The 24,916-nt window shown below is 37.9% G+C and overlaps 1 protein-coding gene across 2 annotated transcripts; it reads left to right on the plus strand.

The window, feature by feature from the left end:
• On the plus strand, positions 1-23,911 carry bard1 (BRCA1 associated RING domain 1). 2 transcript variants are annotated; one of them, XM_086266095.1, is made up of 11 exons: positions 1-224; positions 1,218-1,274; positions 2,000-2,148; positions 3,045-4,129; positions 4,705-4,785; positions 7,060-7,232; positions 13,844-13,976; positions 14,443-14,575; positions 17,420-17,512; positions 21,604-21,701; positions 23,023-23,911. In XM_086266095.1, the coding sequence occupies exons 1-11, from the start codon at positions 133-135 to the stop codon at positions 23,368-23,370; spliced, it is 2,442 nt and encodes an 813-aa protein (XP_086122221.1). In that variant the 5' UTR covers positions 1-132; the 3' UTR covers positions 23,371-23,911. The 2 variants fall into 2 exon arrangements, with proteins under 2 accessions (XP_086122221.1, XP_086122222.1); XM_086266096.1 differs by lacking the exon at positions 1-224 and adding an exon at positions 392-652.
• The last annotated feature ends 1,005 nt before the right edge of the window (positions 23,912-24,916 follow it).

A 24,916-nucleotide genomic window follows, 5' to 3' on the forward strand; every position in this document is an offset into this window, starting at 1 on the left:
CTGTGGCAATGCGCTTTGCTCGCTTCCGTAAATATTTGGCGGGAGATGTAAGAAGTAAGACAGGAAGTTGTACTTGTTTTTGCTGTTTGATTAATAAAACAACAACAAAAGAGCAACACTCCTATTCTAAGAATGGATGAGCACAGTTCCGTGCAAACAGTGGACTGGAAGAAGACTAAGGAGGCGGCGGCAAACTTCCGACGGTTGCTACTTTGTTCCAAATGGTAAGTAAACTTTAAGTGCAGTACAGAGTGGCAAGCTAACCCTGCGTCGTCTACGAGTACTGGAAGTCAGGCTAAACTGGGTTTTTTATGTGTTTAGGTAGCAGCAAAAGTAACGAAGTGTTGTCTTACACTTAAAGTGGTACAAATATGTAAACATTTACAAATATGTAAATGTTAGTTTGGTATGTTTGTTTAGTCGAACAGTGGCCTGATGCTTATAGAGAAATGCAAAGCAACATGGAAGAAACTTAACCGTGCCCCTAGTCTTGTCCATTATCGTTAACTTTTCATTTGAAACCTCACTTTCAATTCATCCTTAATTAACACACGTGCGGCAATGCCATGAAATGTTGAAGACCTCTGTGCAGCAATGAGAAAACACCACGCAGCCTGCACTTCAACGATGAAAGCTTCCAAAATATAACCTGGTAAACAGTGCCATCACAATAAACCACAGATAATAAACCTGTAACTCGGGCACAGCAAATTACGGTATAGCGGCGATAACGCCTGCAGCACCTGCCAATGAACACTCTGGCATGTTTTGCTAAGCGATCTGGCGCCGAATAAGTGAGAGACAACAGCACAAAGCGTAGTAAAAACAGAGAGTGATGTGCTGCTTAAAATTGTATTTGACTGTGCTTGTAGCTGTGATGGAGTTCGGGTGATTATTTTTGCATATCGCAAGGTCCCGGACTGCCCCAGAGTGTAAGTTGCTAAACATCCAGGACTATGTGCTTTTGTTTTTATGATGGTAATGCACTTTGTGTTAAGGGTTTCAGGGTCTTGTAAAGTTCAGATTTTACACATTTGGCTCAAAAAGTATTGCAGCACCCTGTATTCCTAATAAGGCTATTGTAAAGGCACTTATGCAAATTTGCCTTACCTTTTTTTTAATCCTACTTTAAATTAATTTGTGGGTCTTGGGGGTATACAACCGTTGGCCAACTAACCTCTTTTTTTGTCTGTTTTGTTCTCTTTTTTTCCCCCCAGTTCAGATTTGATGAAGGAACCTGTTTGCTTAGGTTTATGTGAGCATATGCTGTGCAGGTAATGTATGAACTTAAGTGTATTCTAACCAATTAAACACCAATAGGACACCAATAGACAGCTTTAGCTAATAAGACTAATGGGTCAATTTCATTTGGTACACCTAAATGATTTTTAACACCTGCAGTATGTTTTGCCTTCATCACAGATTACAATGTGAGCATAGTCTTGCCTCCCCTCTCAGATACTATAGTGCTTTTCACACATTCACTGTAGCCTTGAAGTTTTAGACATCAGTTATTAGAGTTAGTGGAGAAAACACATATATCCAAAGCAGCTGGATTTTCCACATTTTAACCTGGCAGGTGCCCAATACAAAAACCTATGCGATGATGGTTTATGCCACTGTGCGAACAATGCAGGTAGTAGTCTGGTGCCTTTATTGCTAGTGAGTGGGCATAATGTGTTCCCTCCTTCATGCTAACACAAAAAGTATTTCAAGTAGTTTCAGTCCATCTCAAACAGGAATTTTTTTTTCTGTGTGGTACATGTTGGAAGTTGAAATGTTGACAGTATCCCAACCTAATTCCCCTGAAATTGTCTGGAGCGGATGTGTGAAAGTGGCTACTGAGTGAATTAATGTCTGCATGCTTAAACAACAGCCCGAATTTTGATTCTTCTTTTTATGACTGGATGTTCTTTAAAAGTGAAGGAATAACCATTCTGTAATTCTTCTTACTGAGCTGTAGTGTGGACTCCTAATATGGGGTATATTTATTCCTCAGGTCCTGTGCTGGGCCACGTGCAGGAGATGGCTGTGTGGTATGTCACAGCCCTGCCTGGGTGAAGGACATCCAAATCAACAGGCAGCTCAGCAGCATCATAGAACTCTTCTGTGGCTTAGAGTCCCTGCTCACTCCTATTAAAAATCCAGGTAGAGGGAAGCTATATATAAAAATATAGCAGGCTAGAAGCATAATTGACAATTTATCTTTCGAAATCCATGTGTTTTGGTTCGTTCGGTTCACCACGCTCATCCTTCCACACCCTCCTCTATCACTTGTTGACTGAAATGTTCAAACATTTTTCTCCACTAATCTGGTCTGTGATTGACAGGGTTAGTGGCTTGTTTCTTTGGTTTATTATATTTATTGCCCATCTGGCACCCACGTAATTGCACTAATTATGCAGTGCAATTATCCATGTTAGTGTTTATTTTGCAAGTAGATCTCAGCTTTGAAGAAGAATTTCAGAAGGGCTTTCAAAGCCATGTAGTTAATATGGGAACAAATCTACACGTTGTTGTCAGTGTTCACGAAAACAACTAAAGATGTAGAAAGCAAACGAGGTGCTCCAATACGTCTTTCATATGTTAGCATTATTATTTCACTACACCTAATAAGCTGTGCAGTTTCTGTTTATGAGGGATTTTTTTTCTGCTATTTTTTTTTTCTTTTGCTTTCTTGCGTTTTATTAGGATCCCATTAGCAGTAGCGTTAGTGTTTGCTATTTTACCTTGAGCCTTTTATTCATTAATATGTGTATGTTTATGTACTCGTATGTAACCACTGTAACACACTAAACGACCAGCCTTGAAATGCAACTAATACTGAAGTTCAATTAAAAGAAAGCATGGAAAAAAGGTCACCATCAAACCACCCCAAATTATACATTAAGAACAGTTCCTCAAAGATCGATGTTAAACTTTCAAGATTTCAGTATATAAATTATTCTTAATTAGCTTGAATAGTTCCATGTGATAATTTTTGTTAGCACTGTGTTTTCACATATATTTCTTTGTTTTTTTTTTCTTTTCATACTTCATTGTAGACTCATCTGTGGCTGAGATTCAGCCTGATGGCCCTGTACCTAAAAACAACAAGAAGAATTTTAAAATCTGGTTCAGTCCCCGCAGCCGCAAGGTACGCTGCACAGTCGAAAAGGCTGCAGAGATCACCGTACCGGACAACAGGTCTCCTGGAGAAACATCTGCAGCACAGCAAGACACCCTCACTGCTCAATGCCAGGACCTGTCAGTTTTCAATTTCACCTCGTCCTCCCAAGACTCCGGCTCCTCTTCTTCTCAAAGATGCAACGGTGAAACAAAAAACGACAGGAAGAAGAGGTCAACTAAGAAAAATGCTACCAGCAGGAATGTGCTGGTGCAAGGAGCCACCAGAACCACACGAAAACAGACGAAGCAAAATCTGAAGAAGAAAAGGTTGGAAGCCATAAACCAGCAATGGGGCATCTCAGAAGAGGCTCATCTCTCTGAAAATGAGCAGGTGTGTGCTGATGGAGCAAGAAGGTCCAGTAAAAGGGTTTCATTCCTAAGCCCTGTTGTCACTTCTGATGGGCCTCAGCCTGAGATGGCACAGCGGAGCACTGATAAACTCAGTCCTGCCAGGAGCACAGTGAGAGAGAGTCTCTCACAAGGCAGCGAGACTGTACTGAATTGCCAAACTGAACTTGTTCAACCCTTGCCGGAAAGTGCCTTTCAGCATGACCAGCTGTCTGCAGATGTACCCAAACCAAATGATAACCCCAAAAATCACAAGAACGTGTCTCCTTCCGAGCATTCCTCAAAAAGATCTAGGACCGAAGACAGAAACAGCACTTTGGACAACACTCCAAAAAGACCAAGACCTTCTCCAGGCAGAAGGGGGAGAAAATCATTGAGTCCGATCTCTCCAGTTGTGCTAAATCCTCCATCTCTGACTACCCCTAAGAGCACCAAAAAGTCCAGAAAAGAGGGCAGAGACAGCCCCTCTGTTCAAGCCAGCCCCTCCACAGAAAGTTACAGGAGATCTTCCTGTTTTAATGGTGCATCTGTTGGACGGTCCAGTCCAGGAAGCCCTGCAGTTATGAAGAGGAACCACAAGGGAGAGACCCTGCTTCATCTAGCTGCAATCAAGGTCATAAAGTGTTGGCATGATTCACTTTATTTACTCAATTTTCTGTTATATTCTAGGTGTGAAAATAACTGCAGGAGACTGCAAGAATAAAATCTGTGCACAGTGTTCCTAAAAAAAATGAGATATTAAAATGGTAAACAATTATAATTTCACTCATTTTAGCTCAGTAATGCTGTTCTTGGGTTAGGACATTTTGCAGAAATAAAAATCATGAAAATTAGTGAGTGCAAGGAGCAAACCTGGCATTTCCTGTTTATTCTTTTTTCTTCTTTAAAAAAAAATTACAGATATGTAATTAAATATTCTCCCTTACTGTGGAGTTGAGTATATTTGGCTGTATTAGATCAGGCAGCCATATTCCACTCTATTGAGACTAAACTGTCTGATAGTAATCCTTGTAAACATAGCTGTAATCCTTCCCTGGATCCCAGACAAAGCAATCAATGGCCCACTGTTGAGTGATTGATAAACCAGAGAGCTTTGGTTTACTGAGATCAGCTGCTGTGTTTAAAGGTTTGCATTTACAGGTCTGTAGTTCTGACCCCAGGTTTGTTATTATCTTTTGGTCTTTGCAGGGAGATGTAGAGGCTGTCAAGGATCTTCTGGATCAGGGGGCTGACCCCAATCTAAAAGATAATGCGGGGTGGACACCTCTGGTAGGTGATGAATTTGTTAGTCTCATTTGTTGTTACACTGTTTCTTCAGCAATGTAGCATTTGTTTACACACAATCGTGTTTTGTTTTTTTTTAACTTATTTTGATGACAAATAATTGGCGTCACTACAGTGACTTTTTCCACATAGGTTTTCGTATAGACTTTAACTTTACTTCTATAATGTTTGCTACTTATTATTATTGTTATTAAAGCTAAATATTTGGATTTCTTCCTCCTTGGTTACTCATATTTCTACTATATGAATGTCCCTCTTTTGCTATCCCTATTTTCTGTTTGTTTTTAAAATGTAAGCATCTGCACTGTTTGTGTGACTGGCATAATAAGGGCCAGATTGACTAAGCAGGGCAAATTGGCACTAGTTTGCAATCAGAGAAAAGCACAGATAGGAGAGGAAATTTCAGATGGTGATGTTAAACAATGCATAAATTTATGATCAAAAGCACAGTGAGTTCATTATAATAATAATGATCGGAAGTCTACCAAGAGCAGTGCAAATTGGCATGCGGTCACAAACAAGCAGACCTGATAAGGTTACAAGTAATCTAGTAACAGCACAAGCATAGCTTGTTAATTGAATCAAACATAATACAAGAAAAGTTTTTAGCTTCTATGGATTTGTTTCTTTCAGGAAACACCAGCCCAGTGTAAGGAGAATGTGGTTGCAAAAGTCACAAACATGACAACAACCAGCCTCTGGAACAAAACTCTGATTAAGATTAAATAAGGGGGGAGGCACTTTTGCAGAAGTTTCATTTTTATTATTTTTTTTATGTCAAACTCTGAAATCTGGTGAAACATTGTGCAGTCACTAAATTGGAAATTTAAATATCATTAACCTGAAGATTTCTTTTGTTTTTAGTGTGCATATGAGATGAAGCTATGCGACACTTGAAAGTAAAGCCCTGCATGACTTCAGGAATAGGTCCAGCTTCCAAATGGCAGGGTGGCAGACCTTTTGTTGCTGCCAATATTGCATTAGTTCCTCTACCAGGGTTGACTTTTTCATCCTTCAAGATAGAGGAATATAGTTCTTTGAAAAGTAATATGTTCTGATGACACAAGGGGCTATTTTTGTGGTGGTACCTCCTCAGCAACAATCACAGGCATGTTATTTTATCAGTTTAACCTCAAGTTGCTGCCACATGATAAGCTGGAAACGCCTCGACAGCTGCTCGAGACTGAGTGTGTGTTTGCGTCTTTATTGCAGCACTTTATGTCAAGATGTTCCACTCAAACTTGAGTTTTCAATTTGAGTTTTGACAGTTCTCAGCTGATCATTCAAATTGCTACCAGTAAGCTTAATGCTAGAACTATTCAAATGTGTGTATTTGTATATATGTGGGAAGGTTGGTAGCTATAAGCCTTGATATGCTACAGCCACTATGACATTACCATTGTGTTTTTCCAAACCTCTGTTAGCACCATTGTAGTTTTTAACCTAGCCAATTGTAGAGCCAGAGCATTTCAGCTTGTTACATGTTTCTCTCTGTATTTGTGAAGTTTAGAACAAACAAAATGAAGCCAATTTCAGCATGCACTTTATGAATCCATGGATTTGGTTCCAAACTGGGTGTAAAATAAACATTTGTCCAGATGGCCAGTACTACAAAAAACTTGGAAGTGTCCCAGCAATACATGAAACAGTTGTCACAAATAAGAGGCATGTTTTCATTTCTAGTCCCTGATGATGATGATGATGATGATGATGATGATGATGATGATGATTAAAATGATGATAGATGAGGCATATTCTTCTTAATATTTGCTCATTCAGGTGGCAAATCATTTTTACAGTCATTGAGGAGAAATAACTGCACAGCCCTTGGCTTAATAGCTTAGACTACCTGACCCAAATAAAAATAAACTGGAACAAAAAGCCAGTTTCTTAATAAATGCATTAGCTGCTCAAGTTATTTAAAGCATAATGCTGTGTTTAATCACTCTGCAGTTGTTTGAGTGTGTCTTAATTGCATTTCTGGTGAAATTCTCAGGCTGAACTTTAACTTTGTCAAATTAATCCTTTGCAAAGGCGAAGACTTAAAAACAGACGAACATTAAGGCACCCATCTTCTTAATTTTAGAAAGCAGAAAACTGGGGCAGGACATATTTATGCATACTTCCCAGATGTTATTACTCAGCAAAACTTATTTCGTATCAGTTTTAAAAAATGCTTTATTACACTGTAAGATCTGAGGCATATTGTCAGATCGAAAAGAAGCAGTATAACTTTTGAGCTTTACTACTTTGTTTCAGCATGAAGCATGTAACCTGGGTCATCTGGCAGTTGTGGAACTACTGGTCTCAATGGGAGCCCTCTTGAACACGCCTGGGTATGAGAACGACTCCCCACTACACGATGCTGTCAGGAATGGACATTCATCTATTGTAAAGCTACTATTGCAGCTTGGCGCCTCACAGAACGTATTGTAAGTTGCTTTAAGTGTTTCACAATACTGCGTTTTCATTTGGGTGTCCATTGCTACATTGACTTTATTCTGTGCGACGTTGGTGTTTCGTAACAGTGTTTTAAGTTCTGACCTAAAGGCCCAGTGAAGAGCAGTGGAGCTCAAAATCTCACTTTTATTTAAGTGCCATGAATGAGTGAAAACTAAAGCCCCACAGTTGTGAGGGCTGTTTATTTTTTGTTGAATTCTTTTTCAGTGGCCCGAAGGTTTGACATGAAAACAAGAGTTTCTAGTCTTGTCTTCAAAGCCAAACTTTTAACCTAGTATTTAAACACATTTTGGCCACTTTTTAACTGCATTTACAACAAGATGGAAGTTCTTTTTTTAAACTCTTATTGGCAGCAGTGTCCTCTAGAGTAGTTGTGAAACTGTATGGCAGGTCCCTCCTAATGTATTGTAGAGCCAGTGCACAGTGTGTGTTACCTGTTGAAGGTATGTAATAAAATTAAGTTGAATTAATATTAAAATAAAAAAAATACACTGCTCTTAAAAAAGGAGCACTCAATTATCCATAGTATAACCTAAAGTTGGTTAAACTTCAGAGCAATTCATCTTAATCAAGTTAGGAAGCATTAAGAGTGTGGAGATGTCATTGCAGTGGTGAATATTTAGATATTTTGCTGCCTGTAGCATCATCTGGCATGACCAGTTTGGCAGTGGATCAGTAATGCTCTGGGAAGGCATATCCTTGGTGAATGCCAGTTGAGTAGCACGGTCCTGGGTTGTGAGCACAGGTCCCACTAAAGGACGTCAGCACTTCATTCCATGTTTATGCAGTCTGTTTTTTGACAGTTTGGTCAGAAACATGTATAAAAGTAGCCAGCTGGAGGTTATTTTGCAGAACTGTGGCATTGCTCCTCATTTTCCTCATTGCACAAAGGAGCAGATACTCATATGACTGCTGATTTGTGCCTCACAGTAGTCTTTTCCAGCTCTCCTCATGTAATGGCCCAGATCTCCTCCATACACTTGAGAATATGCTGGCAGACACAGCAGACCTTCTTGGGATGGCTCATGTGGATGTGCCATCTTGAAGCAGGTAGAGTTCCTGTGCAACATGAATGGGCTGCAGGTACCATCTAATGCTACCACTAGTGAAAGAACACTAGCAAAAAGCAAAACTAGAGAAAAGTCAGTCAGGAGGGATAAGAGAAGAGCAATGATTTATGCCACAACCTGCAAAATCATTCCCTTTTTCCCTTCTCGCCTCTCCTGTGCATCCCTTGTTGTGTTCATTTGCACCAAAGCCGATCATATGGATTCACAGTGATTAATGCATCCTAACTGGACAGAAGAAGTTGAACTAACTTTGTGTTAAACTGTGACAATCAAGTCTTTTTTTTAAGCGTAAAAAACTTTTTGAGCAGTGTAGCTTGCTCAAGCGCTTGTGATGACATTCATTTTGCTAAAAGTGAACTACAGTCCTAATTTAATTGTTGATGATGACTAAAACAATTTAGGCAAATATTCTTTTCGATATGCTTTTTTTTTTTTTGTGTGTGTGTGAATGGATAAAGAAAAAAGTTAGAGAATCAATGCCTTTGACAAATTAAATCACAGCTATATAGTGTTCCTGGAAAGAGACGTTATCTTTTGATGATATGATCTCTTATTGGACACACACACACACACACACACACACACACACACACACACACACACACACACACACCTGAAGCATAAATCTAAAAAGAAACAGAACATTTACACCAAGTTAATATTTACTGCATGCCTATTGTGTTTCCTGGCATTACATCATAGTGGTGTTTCTGTCCTACTGGACCACTGCTTTTTTTTTTTTTCTCCCCCACTTCCTCAATAAATTTTCAAAGACTTGTTTCTCAGTCATCATACAAGACATTCAGCTTTTTGGGAGTTACATAGTACATAGGTGGACAGATGTAAAATTCAGTGCTGATTGTTTGTTAATCAGTTGATGCCATATGAGCTCTTCCGGCTTGTGGAAGTACATTGTCAATAATGAGGACGGGAACTGACTAATCCTTATGATGACTAATTAATCAGACTTGGTACTTTGATCAGATGATCAGCTCTTTTACAGTCTTATAATCAATGAATACCTATCATACTTTGTTTGTTTTTGTCTTGTGTTTGTTTCATAACTTTGATTTACATTTGTTCTTTTTTGCCTTATTACTTGTCTGCAAGGAAAACGGGCAGGGATATTCTGTGAGGTTTTAGGTTTATTTTTTTGAATGTCAGTACAGATGTAATTGTTTTCAGGTCAACAAGCAGGTTACCACAATAACTGAAAGCACCCTCAGCATACTTGACTGTAATTCTAGGAACATTTAAAAGATCTGCACCTGATGACCGGAGAGGTGTGATTGGGTTATAAACAGTGAGCCATTCACAGATGTGCTGGGGGGCAAACCGTCGAAAGCTTTGTGAACTAATAAAAGGATTTTAAGAGTATTCCTTTATTGTACTGTGAGCCAGTGAAGTGAATTCAGTACTGGGGTAATATGGTCAATTTTCCTCTTACCTGGAAGGCCTCTGAGTAACCAACTGAATCATAAAACCAGAATTAAAATGTCACGATTACCAGCGTCGTAGGCAGCTGTAAGATCAAGCAAGACTAAGAAAGAAACTCTGAGTCACTGTTAATCTACATGTCATTAACTTTAGTACGAGAGTTTCTGTGATCCCTGATTGGTTCTTTAAATAAAGACTGTAAGTTGAAAGGTTTTATTTAAGAGTTGGTTTTTTTTTTTAAATTGATATAATAGTTTACAACCTCAAGATGTTCGGACTTCTCGGACAGAGAAAATGCAAGCCTTCGTTCTACTGGTCTGATCTCTGTATTGCAATGTAATAAAATAGGCACTTCAGTGTGAAATAATAATGCAGGCCTACATTAGACGATAAGTGAATCCATGAAGCCATGTGGGCATTGGCATCCAGAAACTTATCAATATTCATTCCTATTCAGGATCCGAGATCAATATAGTTCCTGTCCTAGCTTCTCTTCCTTACCATGCAGAATCACACACATGCACAGAGGACACAAGCTAAGACATCTGCCAGTGCAGTCCCTAATGGACTGACTGGCACACAGCTCGGGGTTTAGAGGCACAGATTTTGCAGATCTTCGTTTTTCCTCCGTTGATGTTTGTGTGCAAGTAGAGCTTGAATGATTCAGCTGCATTTTGTTGTTGTTTAGTCACAGTTCTATAAATCACTTGGTGCCAGAGTCCACTTTATATCTAGCTCAACTTTTGATTAATCTGACTGAAGTCTGAAATACTGAAGGAAGTCTTAAAAGAGACAAACTATCAATTGAGTACCTTTTAATATATTTAAGCGATATCTGCTTTGTCACAACATGTATTTTCTGAGACCGCTTTAAAGTATGAGCTTCTAAATGTATACCAGGGCAGGACATCTGTAAACTTAAGAGGAGGCCTGAAGAATTTTGCTTAGCATACAATAAGCTTTTAGATTTCACTGTTTATGTTTAGGTCAATGCAGTGTGAAAATAAATTTGTACTAATGAGACATGGGCAACAAGGTACCCGATATATTTAAATTGACTAAGTCGTAATGACCACATTAAGCCGGAAGCACTGAATCCATACAGACATTAATTAACATCACCTGGAAGCCTTGTACTAACATGCCATTGGGTATAATTAAATACACAGGGGTACGACAAACTCGCAATGACATTCATCAAATGCTAGTAATTGGTCATTACATCACTCTTTGTCACTCTTTACTCTTACTAGTATAGGACATAGTATATATATATATGTGTGTGTGTGTGTGTGTATGTATGTATGTATGTATGTATGTATGTATGTATGTATCCATACAGTTTATATACTGACTTTTTTTGGTTTTATACAGATTTTAGTGATTTTAATATAGCTAAATTAAAGTTAATTAAAATTAATCATAACTCTAGGGATGTTGTTTAGATATTTTGCACTGAAATTATGATGCAGGTGCACAAGTATGATGATGATAGTATCGGCAAGCCAAAAACTGGTGGTTATAAAACATTAAGGACTACAGTAATACACCAATCAGAAAAGTCAGGAAGATGGCAAACAATGTAAAGAATGCAGGTCACAGTGTTCCAAAAATAGCTTTTCAGCCGTTTTAATGGAATGGAAGGTAATTCATCATTTTTGTTAGCCCTCAAGGAGACAGTCTGTTTTGGTGAGTTGACCTAAGTGTGAAAAGAAGCTTTGCTTGTTTACAAGAAGACCTCAGAGGGCACCTTTGACATGACAACTTCCAGTTAATGGATGTCATTTTCTTGCTCTTTGAAATGTACTCCATAATGCATACCGTCTTTTCAGTTGCATTCTCTTGTCATAACAAAGTGCATTGCTCCGATCCTGTTTTGGCTTTTATGCACTGGACTATCGTTTTTGTGCAGTCACAAAGTTTGAAATATTGTTAGCAGTTTGAAGAAGGGTGTAGCTAAAAGCATCAAAAGAACTCTTAAAGCTGTACTCAACATTATTTGTGATTATGGTTTGGTGTTAATGAAGGGCATTTGCAAAAAATAAAATAAAATCACAGTGCGGTACTTTTAAAAAGTTAAGTGAAAGTGTTTGGGAAGTCTAACATAGCAGTGTTGGCTGTAAGGTGATCAGAACAAATTTCAAAAGATGGAAATTTAACTAATTGTCTTTGATTTGAAGAAAAAATACTGCCTCTTCATTTCACTCTTCATACTTGCTGCTAATGTGATTTTGGGCAGAAATGGTTTAAACTGTATAGAAACTGTAGATACCAAGTAAGGCAACAGTCTTTTAAGGTTTATATCAAGAAGTAAATGGGTTAAAAAGCTTTTATCAGTGTTTGTGTTGTTTTAACAAAGTGGAGTTAGGAATGAAAAATGTATTTGGTAGAAAGGCTCAGAATGTCAGGGATGAACCATTTGTAGCATGCAACACATTTTATGTAATGAGCGCATAACTGAAATCTGCTTGCTGTGGTCAAAAAGATCCACTATAACTTAAAACTTTCTAGGATAACCTACCACTATACCTGTGACTATATTAGATAGTCACAGGTATAGTGGACGCCTACTAGAACCACCCTCACCTTCCACCCACTTGTGTGCTTGAGCAGAGGCCTGTGGAAGAGTATTTGTGACTTTACCTCCTTCTCTACTTTTTGTTTTATTTGTAGATATTCTTCTCACGTGCTGCTGCTTAAACCAGCTTGTGTGTGTGCGTATGTTTAAGTGTCAGGGACATTTTATGTTTGTTTGTATTTGTGTGCATATGGAGCTGGGGGTATGAATCCAAATGAAATATTTTATGGACCAGTGGACCTATTAATTGTCCCCCAGGTGTTATCTTTGCTGACGCCTAATCTTTTAGAGACGACCTGCTGGGCTTGGTTCTTCTTTGTCTCCTTTCCTCCTCCTGTGCCTTTCGTGATTCCTTTCTCCGCCCCCCTTTTCATCAAGGTGACCCAAGTCTTGTTTCATGCAGATTTCCTCAAACGTAAAGACGCATACTTTAAAGCTGTCCGCTTTGTAACCAAGGGAGGCTGTTTCATCGTCTTTGAGTCTCTGCACATAATAGTGCTTTTTGAGATGCAAAGCCTCCATTAGACACGCTGTTCTAGAAGGTTACCATGTATCAAAATTAAAACACATTCAGTATGCAGCCTTTTGATATTAATTGCTTTGCATTTAGTGAGTGTTATGATGTGACCTATGCTTGAAGTATAGGACAGACTTCAGCTTAACCTTATATCGAACTGTTACGCACTAGCGAGTGATTGACACACACTGTTGCACAGAGTTCACAGAGCAAGCAGGATGTGGCATTGCCAATTTATTTATTTATTTTTAGCAAATATTTGAAACTGAATTTGCACAGATTGGGACTAAATGATGAAATGGGGCGATGATCTGATTTGAAAACATGATCTCCTTAAAAACTTAAACTAAAACAAGTATTAAAAGGATCCTTTCAAAGGTACGACACTGTGGATGGAGCCTTCAGAGCAGGTTCCCAAGACTCTAGAGCTCCTGGCTAAGGAAGTGCAGCCAGCTGAGTCTGAATCATTTTTATAATAATATGTGTTTACAATATTGCATGTAATATATATTCTTGGGCTGTTTTTTGTTTCCTAATGGAAATTTACTAGTGCATTGCTCATTCAAAATGTGACTGTAAAGGTATATCATGACTTACAGCTTACTCAAGATGAGCTTATACAAACAACATGACTGATTAAAGTGCAAGCTGAACCACTCATCCAAATGACTTCAGACTCAGCACTTCACTTCCTTGGATCCCGAGCAATGTTCCTGTGAAAAACAACGGTCTATTTAATGCTTGCACTGATCCATCATGACTAAATAACCCACAAGAGATGCAGGATTACACAGCAAAATATCTTGTTGTTGGTGGTGTTTCCTGGGATTTAGATTTTGTGTGTTGACATATTTTTCAGTGTTAATGTGTCTGACCTTCCTGGTGGTCACCAGATGGTCTGCAGCACTGCAAGTGAATAAATATATAAGTGTGTGCATATTGTTAGATACTTACACCTTTTATCTTTGTTCCTCTTCATAGAAATCTGTATGGAAAGCGGCCTGCAGATTATGCAGCGAGTCTGGAGATGCTGGAGATTTTCCAAGAAGCCTCAGAAGGAACTCAATATGCAAATGCTCGTATATCTCATAGCCCCTCAGCCAGTCTCTCCGTGGTATGTCGCCATGATGTGAATAGCCCTTTTTGCCTTGAAATGATCAACTCTGGAGCAGAGTTATTATAATGACTATGTTTACTCATATTGCTTAGAATGTTTTTGATTCATCTTCATTTCAGTTAGTTTCCACAGTGGTTTTCTCATTTCAGTTTAGTTTTTATCAGTGTTAGTTGAAATTTGTCTGTATTATGTAATGGTTGGTGATTGTCAGGGTCAAGATTTAAGAAGTTCAGAACAATACAAAAATGGAACATGGCAATGACCAGTGCCTCCTGAAGCTGGCTGTGTTGATTAATTGAACAAAATTAACAGATACTAAAGGCAGAGATATTTCCAGTCATTTTTTTCTGGAAACTTATCTTTTTCCTACAGTTGGTTTTCATTTTCAGATTAGATTTAGTGAACCATAATACATATTCTTGCATTAAAAGCCTCAAAACCTCTAAATTTCTGCTTGTTGTAGGTAAATGACTGTGTGAGGAGGGAACAAACCATAGTGCTTTTGTCCAGCAAGCTCTCGCCAGCTGAACGGCATCAACTGGTCAAACTGGGACAGCTACTGGGAGGGAGGATGGCTGACACATTTTCTGGCTCAGGTATTGTTTGTTTGTACTCCAGGGGATCAACGTTCCAGTCCAAGCCCCTTACAATACTAGCTGCATGACTGCTTTCAGCGTTATTGGTAATGGGCTCTTAACAGCATCATGAATTAAATGCAACTGCCAGCGAACTGCTTGTACAGAAGCTTGTTTAACTGCCAAGCACTTCTACGTGCAGTCAAAATATATATCTGAAGGATAAATTCCAGGCTGAACCTCCTGAGTTATTCAGTAACTAAAAGGTTGTCTCTTGGCCTCATCCAAACATTTACTAAAGATTACATAATGCGGCTACTTCATCAACCTTAGAGATGGTTCACAATCCCAAATGGTCCTTTTGCTACTGAGCCAAGCTTCATAGGCTTTACTGTCTAACACAAATCCATTTTATTGTAAAAGCCAACGTCAGGTGCTTGAGCATTATCACTCGTGAAGGTTCAACAGTAACTAACAAACACTTTTAGAGCTGTATACATCATTGTGATACAGCAGCTCCTTCACTGCTGCATAGTTTATAGCTGAAAGAACACAAGAGAACAAAAGTAATTGAAATCATTCCTCATAAAATGTTTGGAGGTACTGTCAGAGTGATGAATACTCACTAATGAAAAACACAAGTGTGTCTCACGATTCTCCCTCATCTGGCCTGAGGGCTGAGAGTAGGAGCTTCCAATGAACATTTCTCACATTTTGAACTGAAGCCTGCAAATCCACCAAATTCATGGTCAATGCACAATGTAAAAAGGTTTCACCCTGGAGATATAATTATGTTCATTTTGAATTTTTCAACTGTGCTTAATTGTTGATTGAAGAGGCAATAAGCTTGTATTTAATTTTTAATTAACCATAATTATGTGTCCCTTTCTTTTACACAATAAACTATAGAGGTGGGAATCACCATACAACTCACGATACGATATTATCACAATACTTAACGCACCATACGATATTATTGCAATTTTTTACAATATTTTGCGATATTCAGATTCTGTACATAAAGGTAAACTTTATCAATATTCGTTTTATCTAATATCAAAGTCTCACACTCAGTCTCTCATTTCAGTCAGTTTTATTGTTGACAAACTGAACGGTTTGTATTACAGTCTAGTCCAATTTAACTGAATGCAACCATCTGGTACAATTATAGCTATTCTGAACTATGCAATTTATGAAAACTATGCAGCCCATTCAGCAACTGAAGAATTTGAAAGTAAATTAAAACAAAATATAATTTTACATTAAATAAAAAAAGTTTTAAACTTAATAAAAATAAAATATGTCTTAAATTAAAATAAGTAAACTGTCATGTTTATTGCTGTCAAAAAAAAAGTTAAACACATTTGGACAGTGAAGGAATGTCAGCATTCTTGCTCAGAAAAAGGAGCTGATCAACATGCTCTGAAGTCAGAGCATGTTCCAGTCCACGAAAAAATTGTTTGTAACAAAATATCGATTTCTGCTGTCCCTGTATCGATACATTATTAGCAAACAAAATATCACTATACTACACAGTATCGATTTTTTCCCCCACCCCTAATAAACTAACACTTGGCCTATTGTGTTGCCATGAAGTGTTTGACAGGTTTTCAGTAAGCTTACTTTTCACCCACTCAAAGTAAGGGACATTAGGGAAGTGTTGGGCAGTGACTAACCTGGAATAAAAACTATTTCATCCAGTTGGGTTTGCGTTGCTAAATCAAAATCACAGATTTTTTTTCCTTTAATGCATAATTACATTGGTTTACCCTTTTACAAATGATTTCATAAAAGATTCACATGTAAATGGCTCTGTCTCATAAAATGCATAACATGCCTACATGTAGTATAAAATTTATTGTATAATCTATAATACTGTTTGGGTAGGAAATGCTGGAAGGCAAAGTGGAAAAACACACTGTCAAAAAGAAAGTGGAGAGGGGACAGATGTTAATAATTGTTCACATTTTCAGATATTTTTTCCCTTAAAGGTAGTGCTGAACTCATGAAAACTGACATAATAAATGTGTCAAAAAAGCAAAAAAACAAAAAGTTTAGAGATAAACTTGAGCTGAGATGAAAAACACTATACTGTTTAAGATAAACTCTCTGTAGTTATATTTTGTTTGTCTCTTTAGATGTGTCAAAAAATCCGTCAAAAATATTCGCTTATTTTTTATTTTTTATTTTTTAGACCTATTATAGACAGGGATTGGATTATTAAAGTGTTTTTTGTTTGTTTGTTGTTGTTGTTTTTTTTTTTTGTTGTTTTTTTTACCAATGGACCAATATGCAAAAACAGAATGGTCAGCTTAGAATTTGGCACAAACAAAAGCTGTGGTGCAGCATACAATGCTACTACTGCACATTCACCTAATGTGTATATAATAGATAATGTTCTTTCTTTCTCTCACCCCCTCGAGGAGTGTGTCAGGTTACATTTCACTGTGTGTTATACTTGTATAACTATGCATTTGACGAATAAAGAACCTTGTACCTTAAAAAATAACCGGACCATGCAGAGAGTGAGATTCACTGCACAGATAAAACCAACATAATCTTGTTCTAAATTGATTGGAAGAGTAAAGTATGGAGAGAGAAAATGAGAGCTTGTGATCTGAAGCGTAACGTGTTATCTGTCAAACATGGTGGAAGCTGTGTTATGTCATGGACATAATGGATATATAAACATGTATGAAAGGCCGAATTGACAAACATTTAGAATTTCACTATTGCAAAGCCCCCGAATTAAACGACACACTGACTGCATCCTTTCAGATACATTGGTGCAAAATTACCAAAATTTGTGTCACAGGCAAAATGTGGACCTGTATGGACTGGTGTGTGTCTGTTTTCTTTTTCCAGTGAGTCACATTGTGGTACCGGAAGGGCAAATGCCCACCACCTACTCCACCCTCATGGGTCTTCTTGCTGGCTGCTGGATTGTTAGATACAAATGTAAGTACAGAGAAGGCTGTAAACTTTAACAGTCTTTAATTCCTTAATTCACATTAATTCATTTAATGTGTAAGTGTCACTGTTGGAAAATGTATCCAGAATTGTGAATTAAATATTTTTAGATTTACTGATGTCATGACTCTGTATAAAACATAAATGAATAAATTGTTCTGTGATCTTCTAGCTCCGACAGCTCTAATAGCATTAGAATTTAATATGTTGAAAAGTCTTGGACATTTAGAGTAGTATCATTATAATTTAGCAAAAGCAATGTAATTACAGTTACTAAATCTGTCCTGTTATATATTGCTTTGAATAAAGTTCAGTATTGACTGGGCTTCTTGCCCAAAAATAGAAAGAACTTTAATTTGCTACTATCACGTGTTTCCTCACATGCTGCACCGTTACATTTGTACATTGTAAGTTTTGTTTGCAATATACTTAAATACCTTTCATCCAGAAGTAAGTGCCAGATGGCTATTTGTGCTGAGTGGCAAAATTACACGTAAATATTTCTATACCGTACCTGATAAATATATATATACATTTGTCACAGAAAAGTCATTAAAGTCTTTCAGAGAGTTTCTAGATATAGAAACAGTATTTCCATTTACATAGAAGTTATGTTTCTTGTAGTTGCTCAGCTTAGTCATTTATCTCCCAAAAGTACAGCACAAATGTTGGTAGCACGGCCTCTGCTTACCTTACAAGACAGCAGAAATACTGAGGTTGCTGATTGCAAGGGAATCCATTCTAATCGGCTTTAACCTATAAGCCTGCAGCAGTAAGGTCACTGCTACAAGCATGATTCATCTAGTCACCTGCTGAGTATTTTTTTTTAATTGCCTGCCCTTTCTTAACATTTCCAAGGAAGATGCTTCTACAGAGAAAAAAACAAAACAAAACAATTTGAGATAACAGATTAGCCTCCTGCTCAGTCCCACAGAACATTTTAACAGCCGTCTTTGTTTCAAACAGTGGGCTGTTTGTGATTTTCCATAGGACTGTTTTAGATAATATTTTTATGCGGCTACATTAAGGGACATGTAAACCATTAAAATTGCTGATGTGTTACTTGGTGCTACAATATTATGGTGTTAATTTCTCTCATTTTGGAACCTTTTAAGTGAATTATTCTGTTTTGTGGGTTTTTGGGAAAAGTCCAAATAAAATATACAGGATTTTTTTTCATGCACAACATCCGATCTCTATGGGAAGATTTAAAGAACATTTAGCAACAAGCAGTTTTCATATCAGATTGTTTGTGCCTGTTGCTCTGTGTGCACACAACTCCTTATGTCTGACGGCCAAGTGAAGTAGGTGGGAATCAATATCACAAGGCCAAATATGACTAGTGATAAAAAGTTGGTCAACTCTTTTGCCTTTTTACCAAGATAAATACCTTGCAAAAAATTTCCTAATCTTGGCTAGTCTCTCTGGTATCCTTGGACCAAGTCAGCAAGCATATGTTCAGAGACAATCAGCTTCACAGGAAGCAGAAAGAGACTTGCAGTCAAAGAGTTTTCTGGCACCTTGGCATGCCCTTGACTGTTGTATGTGTGGGAATGTGTGAGTGTTACAGTACAGTGCCGTGCATTCCTGTTTCTGTCTCTGCCAGTAAACCAGTTCAATGTTGAATGTGTGTAGTTGTGTCACTGTAACATTTTGAGTGTTTGGACCATATTTATCCCCCCCTCCCCTTTTCTTTTCTCCACGCGGGCTGAGCACTTGACACTTCTTGTCTCCCTTGTGACAGTCACTGTGGCATCCTATCTGTTTCTTTTCCTTGTGTATGTGAGCACACACAAGGAGCTGCATTTTCATTGTCACCTGACTTTGTATGCCATACCTGTCCGCTAAGCCGAGCCCCGGCTTACTTCTTTATCAGACTTGTTTCAGTGCATTGCATTTTGATTGAAATGCACAGTCTCTGTGTGCCTAACAAGGTTATATTCCAACTAAAAGCCTTTTATTAGGGTTTCACTTAAAACTAAAAGACATGTTCAGAACAGTTGAAATGGTTTTGACCAGCATGGGGGAAACACACTAATGTTTTTGCTACAGTAAAATGAGACTATTATTTACCTCAATCTAATCTCAATTAGCTCGCTTGTAAACCTTTTTTTAAATCTTGCATCTACCAGCTGTGTCTGGCAACCTATAGCTAGAAAATGTCCACTTATTGTTTTTGTTTTTTCATCTTATGTGTTTAAACATTAACATTATAACATTTTTCCATTGCGTATTTAATGAAGACATTTCAATGCACAGTCCCTAGTCATAGGAAGACTAAGAGTTCACCTATACATAAGTGACTGCATTTACACAGAAAAGCTAAACTAATAAAGCACATGCAGTTTTACTTTTCTTAACGTTACTGAATGCTCTAAGCAATCAGTGCAGCCTGAAAAAAGTACAACTCTCATTGCAGGTCTCAGAAAACTTCTTGGGGTCAGCTTTTCTACTTAAAGATATGAGATTGGAAGTGTAGGATGCACAGTTGCCTGTTAGTGTCAATAAAAGCCTACAAAGTCTGGTTGCTTACAGTCTGTTCTCAAGAAAGACTGGTTGGCAGGTCATTCTTTGATCACAAGAACTTTTACAGAAGTTAGATAGGTGCACAAAACTAGCATAGGCCACAAGAGCATTTCTGTAGGTACTGGTGTTCATCATAACGATAAATTACATAACAATGGAGGAAATTCAGGACTTGTGCTATTTTTTCCTAGGAGTTGTGGATGTGGAGGTGTTTCTGAAGAGGAGAAATTTTCAATTTTGATTAGTATGGCTTCATACTGACTTTTGGTATAATGACCATGAGTGCAATGTTGTATCCTGTCTCACTCCTAAAGCGTCTGTATTGGCCTTTAGAACTTCTTATCCATTCGAAATGCCAATACAATTCTTCTTGTCTCATTATAAGAGGACAAGTTTTCGTCAGCTTTTGTCTTTATAATGAGATCGCAGTAACAGTTTGGTCTCACGGTTAGTCAAGAGGGCTGGTTCATCTTACTGCTCACTCAGTAAGGATGGGGATTGAGATGTTTTATGCTCTCTTTCGGAGTATGATTAACAAATATGCTAATGACTCTAAGAAACTAAGTGCTATCGTCCAGAGAGAGATTAACCCCTGTATTTCTGCCCAACTCTTTAGCGGGGTCCTCCTGAAAGAAGTCTGTAATTAAGGGGGGTGAAGAAATGTTACTACTCCTCACCCCTTCTAATGGTGCTGTCACGGTGTACACACACTGATCTGTTCCTGTCATCTTACTCACATATTTGGAAGGTGGAATGTTTGTAAGAGAGAACTTGAGGCAAAGTGTTGCGTATATACCTTGCAAATGTGTCTGTGGAATAGTTTGCATCTCTAACAGTTAGAAGCGTAATGAGAAAACTCAGTGTGTTTGTAATGAAAAACGTTATTCGAGCCAATGCGTATGCTCAGGTGTATTTCCTATCTTCCCACCCCGCCACAGCAAAGTGTCATATTTCCAACCTAATCTAGCTTTAATGTTTAGATATGCCACTTATAAACTGTGGATTTGGGGTTTCTTTTAATATATCCCAAAAATAATGCTCAGTAATAGAACACTTACTGAGAACAGCAGCAGTTTGATCTGTGACATCTTCAGAAGCATTTTTATCTGTGACAGTGAGGGGTCATTAAAATGTGCATGTTTTTGTGTTTTTTTCCCTCCCCCTTTATCTGCCTTTACTTTTAAAAAGTTTTCTGCCTTTTTAAGATTTTCTTCCTAAGGATTTTTAACAAAAGCTATATCTCTAACACAAAAAATGCCTGGATGCTGACTGTCACACGGTTTTATTTTGACTCCGTAAAACCTCAAGAGACAGAAAGAGATGACGCTCGAATTCTGCTTAATACTTTAAACGGGGGTTGCATCATTAACTCCATCATGCTGTGGGCATCTTTCTCTGTCAACAACGGCAGCTATGCCAATACATGAAATCTTCCAACTTGTGATAAAACAGACTGTCATCCTTGGTGTGCAACACAGCCTTGTCACATTCCCTCAAAGTCAACATAATTAGCTGTAGCTTTAATTTTCTTTGTTCTCTCTCTTTGATGCCAGGGGTGGAGGCATGTCTCCAGGCGGGGAAGTGGGTGCCTGAAGCTGAGCATGAAGCAGGAGAAGGCCCCCAGCGAAGTCGCATCAACAGATGCAGCTTGGTAAGCGAGAAGCACAAAAACAAAGATATGAAATTGATGAATACGCGTTGTTTAAGCTCTCTCTCCTTGGGAAAAATTTGTTTTTCCAGGCAGTGGCATATGGTGATAGTTGATTTTTTTTTTTTTTTTTTTTTTTTTTTTTTGTATAAATCTGTTTTCTGTCATGAATCATAACATATTTGCTTATTTTAGACACAAATCAATATAAATATAATTAAATTTTTAATCTCTTCAATTCAAATTAGTCTTAATTAAGCTAAGTATTCAAAATTTTTTGTTCTCTCACCCACATGTTTGATTTTGCAGCCAACCGTTTCTGAAAGACAGCAGCTTACCACAAAGCCAAAATTACACTGACATTGTTTCTAACACAACATGAATGACTTACAGTGGCCAAGTCTGTCATGACCTCAGTTTAAAGAAGATATTTTGGCAGGGCTTGAAAATAGCTTTCCCCAACCAATCAGCATGAAACCCGATGGAGCTTGTGCTGTTTTTAGAGAATGGGGGCACTGCATTGTCAAAGCTAATACTGGCAAAAGACTCTTTAGAAGCTGCATTTGCTTCTAAAGGTGCTTTAGTCTGCTTTGTTCAGATTCATTTGTGCAAAAACAAAATTCTATGCACTGTGTATGTACCTGATAAAGTGTTTACCTGTTACCTTGAGGAATTCTCAAGGTATTTTCAGCATGTTCTGGTCATAACCACAAGGAGACACATGTTCCCCCACTCTTTTATAACTCTTTTCTTTTTTCTTTTCCCCCCTCTGATGCAAAATAAATGTTCATTCTTGAAAAACGGTAAAAACCATCAATCAAAATCCTAAATAAAGGACATGCAGAAGCAAAAGTAAAGCCCTGCCAACGTATAATAAAGTAATCTTTCTACTCTAAAGACCTGAGAGTGCTAATTTACAACGCGAAACAGCTGAGTTCCTTGATGCTGTGAATAGAACAGTCTCCAGTGGCCTAATTCACTGCTGCTTTAAACCGTAATGCCAAGTGGTTCAGAGCTTGTCTGGAGAACAGTGCTTATAAAAATGTCTTCTGGCGCTGCAGCAAAGAACACAAAGCATCCACACAGGCGCTTGCCTAGATTTAGTAGCAAAGACAATTATTTACCATTTATCTTCACCATAAACAAAAGAGAAGACTTTACTCATTCTGCCACTAAGCTCGTTTGTTTTCAATTTTTAATGACGGATGATAATAGAGACGTTTTCTCAGCAAGACAGTTTTAGTTTGGACGAGCCTTGGACTCTTCAAGGGATGAGGCGGTCTTCAAAGTTTTCACTAATGTCTGTTCCCGTCGTATTTCACAGCTTCCACCACTGTTCGATGGATGTTTCTTCTTCCTTCTTGGCTCTTTTAAGACGCCTACCAAAGATGAGCTCACAAAACTACTCCGGGAGGGAGGAGCTCAGCTACTGAACCGGCAACCCAAGCCAGACAGTGATGTGACTCAAACTGTGAATGCCACAGCCTATCATGCCCTGCCAGGGTCCGACCAGGCCCTTTGCACACATTACATCATCTATGACCCTCAAGCCCCTCACAAGCCGTCAGTAGTGAGACGAGGCAAGGTGTGGTCAGCTCCCACCACCTGGGTCATCAATTGCATCACTGCCTTCAGCCTCCTCCCTGTACCAGACCCTGAACTATTGGTCTAAATTTGTTAAATAATTATGTTTGCACTAAACAACTTACCCATAAGTATGTCCATAATGTGTATGTATGTCTTGTTGTTGTTGTTGTTGTTGTTTAATCTATGCAGATTTAGTGGACATAGTGAGTCATATACAGAATAATAAAACAATAATGTTGCTAATTTTAATGGTCCATACTTACAATGTAAAAATAAAGTACAAATCTGTCTAGAGATAGATGGATAGATATAGATTGTTTTTTCACAAGTCTGAGAATCTGACTTATATACAGTATGATTGAACTTTACAATAGAAGATTTGACACTAATTGATGCAAAAAAAGTGAGGAAACAAAGTTGTGTTGCACACAAATAAAAAAAAATAAAAAAATAAAAAGGGAGGGAAAGAGGTTATATTAGAAAACATGGACATAGCCATTTTAACATAACTGTTTTTCTTTGTTTGCTTTTTGATGTAATTAACAGTTATTGCTGGTTATAATGCTGTATTTAAAAAAACAAAAAACAAAAACTCTTGAAATTTTGTTATTAAAAGTTGTTGATGACATTATTTCTTTCCTTTATCCAAGTGGCAAGCATTATTTACCAGCATTTAAAAGATAAAAAGCTTGGGAGCTGTATATATGAATCAAACAGAGTCTGGATTTACAGATTGGGGTCAGTGATACAGCCTCAAAGTCAATATTTCAAGGAAATGTTCCATTGACCTACTGTCACTGATGACAGACTACCTGATCTGGAGTATGAATCTATTCCTGAAATGAGTAGACAGCACTGTAGTCCAATTGTATACACAGCATAAGTCAAATGTAAGCACAAAAGTAGACTAGGTACAGGTATTATCCCTGGAGATTTAAAGTAAAAGTGTAAAATAACTGATTTATACTTTAGTTTAACAGAAAATGAAACAAATCTGTAACACCTGAAGGCCCCTAAAATTGAAATTAAAAGTATAAGTTTCTATCTGGGACTTATCTTCAGGTCAAGCTTAACTAGTTGCTTGAAGCATGTAACTGATAAACACATCAGTAATTTCCATCTACATTTGGCTTTTCTTGTCATATGGAGTGAGTGCTCCAGTGATGCTTGGTCAACTCATTTGTTTACATTCGGGTCACACATCACCGGCTGCTTGTATCTTCTCCTCATGTGTCTTCACTGTGTTTTTGCCTCAGGTTATAAAACAAGTTTGTTGTTTTCACCTTTAGCAGGAACATTTTACTTACATATTTTGCAAAGTACTGTTCTTTGTTCAGTCATCAAACACCATCTAACCCCACTCTCAGACACTATATTGCTAAAAGTATTCCCTCACCCATCCAAATCATTGCATTCAGGTGTTCCAATGACTTCCATGGCCACAGGTGTATAAAATCAAGCACCCCAGCATGCATACTGCTTCTAAGAACATTTGTGAAAGAATGGGTCACTCCCATGAGCTCAGTTAATTCCAGTGTGGTACCGTGATAGGATGCCACCTGTGCAACAAGTCCAGTGGTGAAATTTCCTCACTTCTAAATATTCCACAGTCAACTGTTAGTGGTATTCTA

Source organism: Aulonocara sp. 'chitande type north' Nkhata Bay, linkage group LG16 (assembly GCF_057382095.1).
Source record: "Aulonocara sp. 'chitande type north' Nkhata Bay isolate Kocher_YH1m ecotype deep benthic linkage group LG16, A_spYH_male_GT1.1, whole genome shotgun sequence".
In the NCBI taxonomy this organism is placed as follows: Eukaryota; Metazoa; Chordata; class Actinopteri; order Cichliformes; family Cichlidae; genus Aulonocara; species Aulonocara sp. 'chitande type north' Nkhata Bay.

What these genes read in the sequence shown, in the direction of transcription:
- bard1 (XM_086266095.1), top strand. Translation starts at nt 133, where the DNA reads ATGGATGAGCACAGTTCCGTGCAAACAGTGGACTGGAAGAAGACTAAG. An exon ending in TGTGAGCATATGCTGTGCAG is followed by an intron (nt 1,275 to 1,999) that starts GTAATGTATGAA and finishes TTTATTCCTCAG; the next exon opens with GTCCTGTGCTGGGCCACGTG. An exon ending in TTCATCTAGCTGCAATCAAG is followed by an intron (nt 4,130 to 4,704) that starts GTCATAAAGTGT and finishes TGGTCTTTGCAG; the next exon opens with GGAGATGTAGAGGCTGTCAA.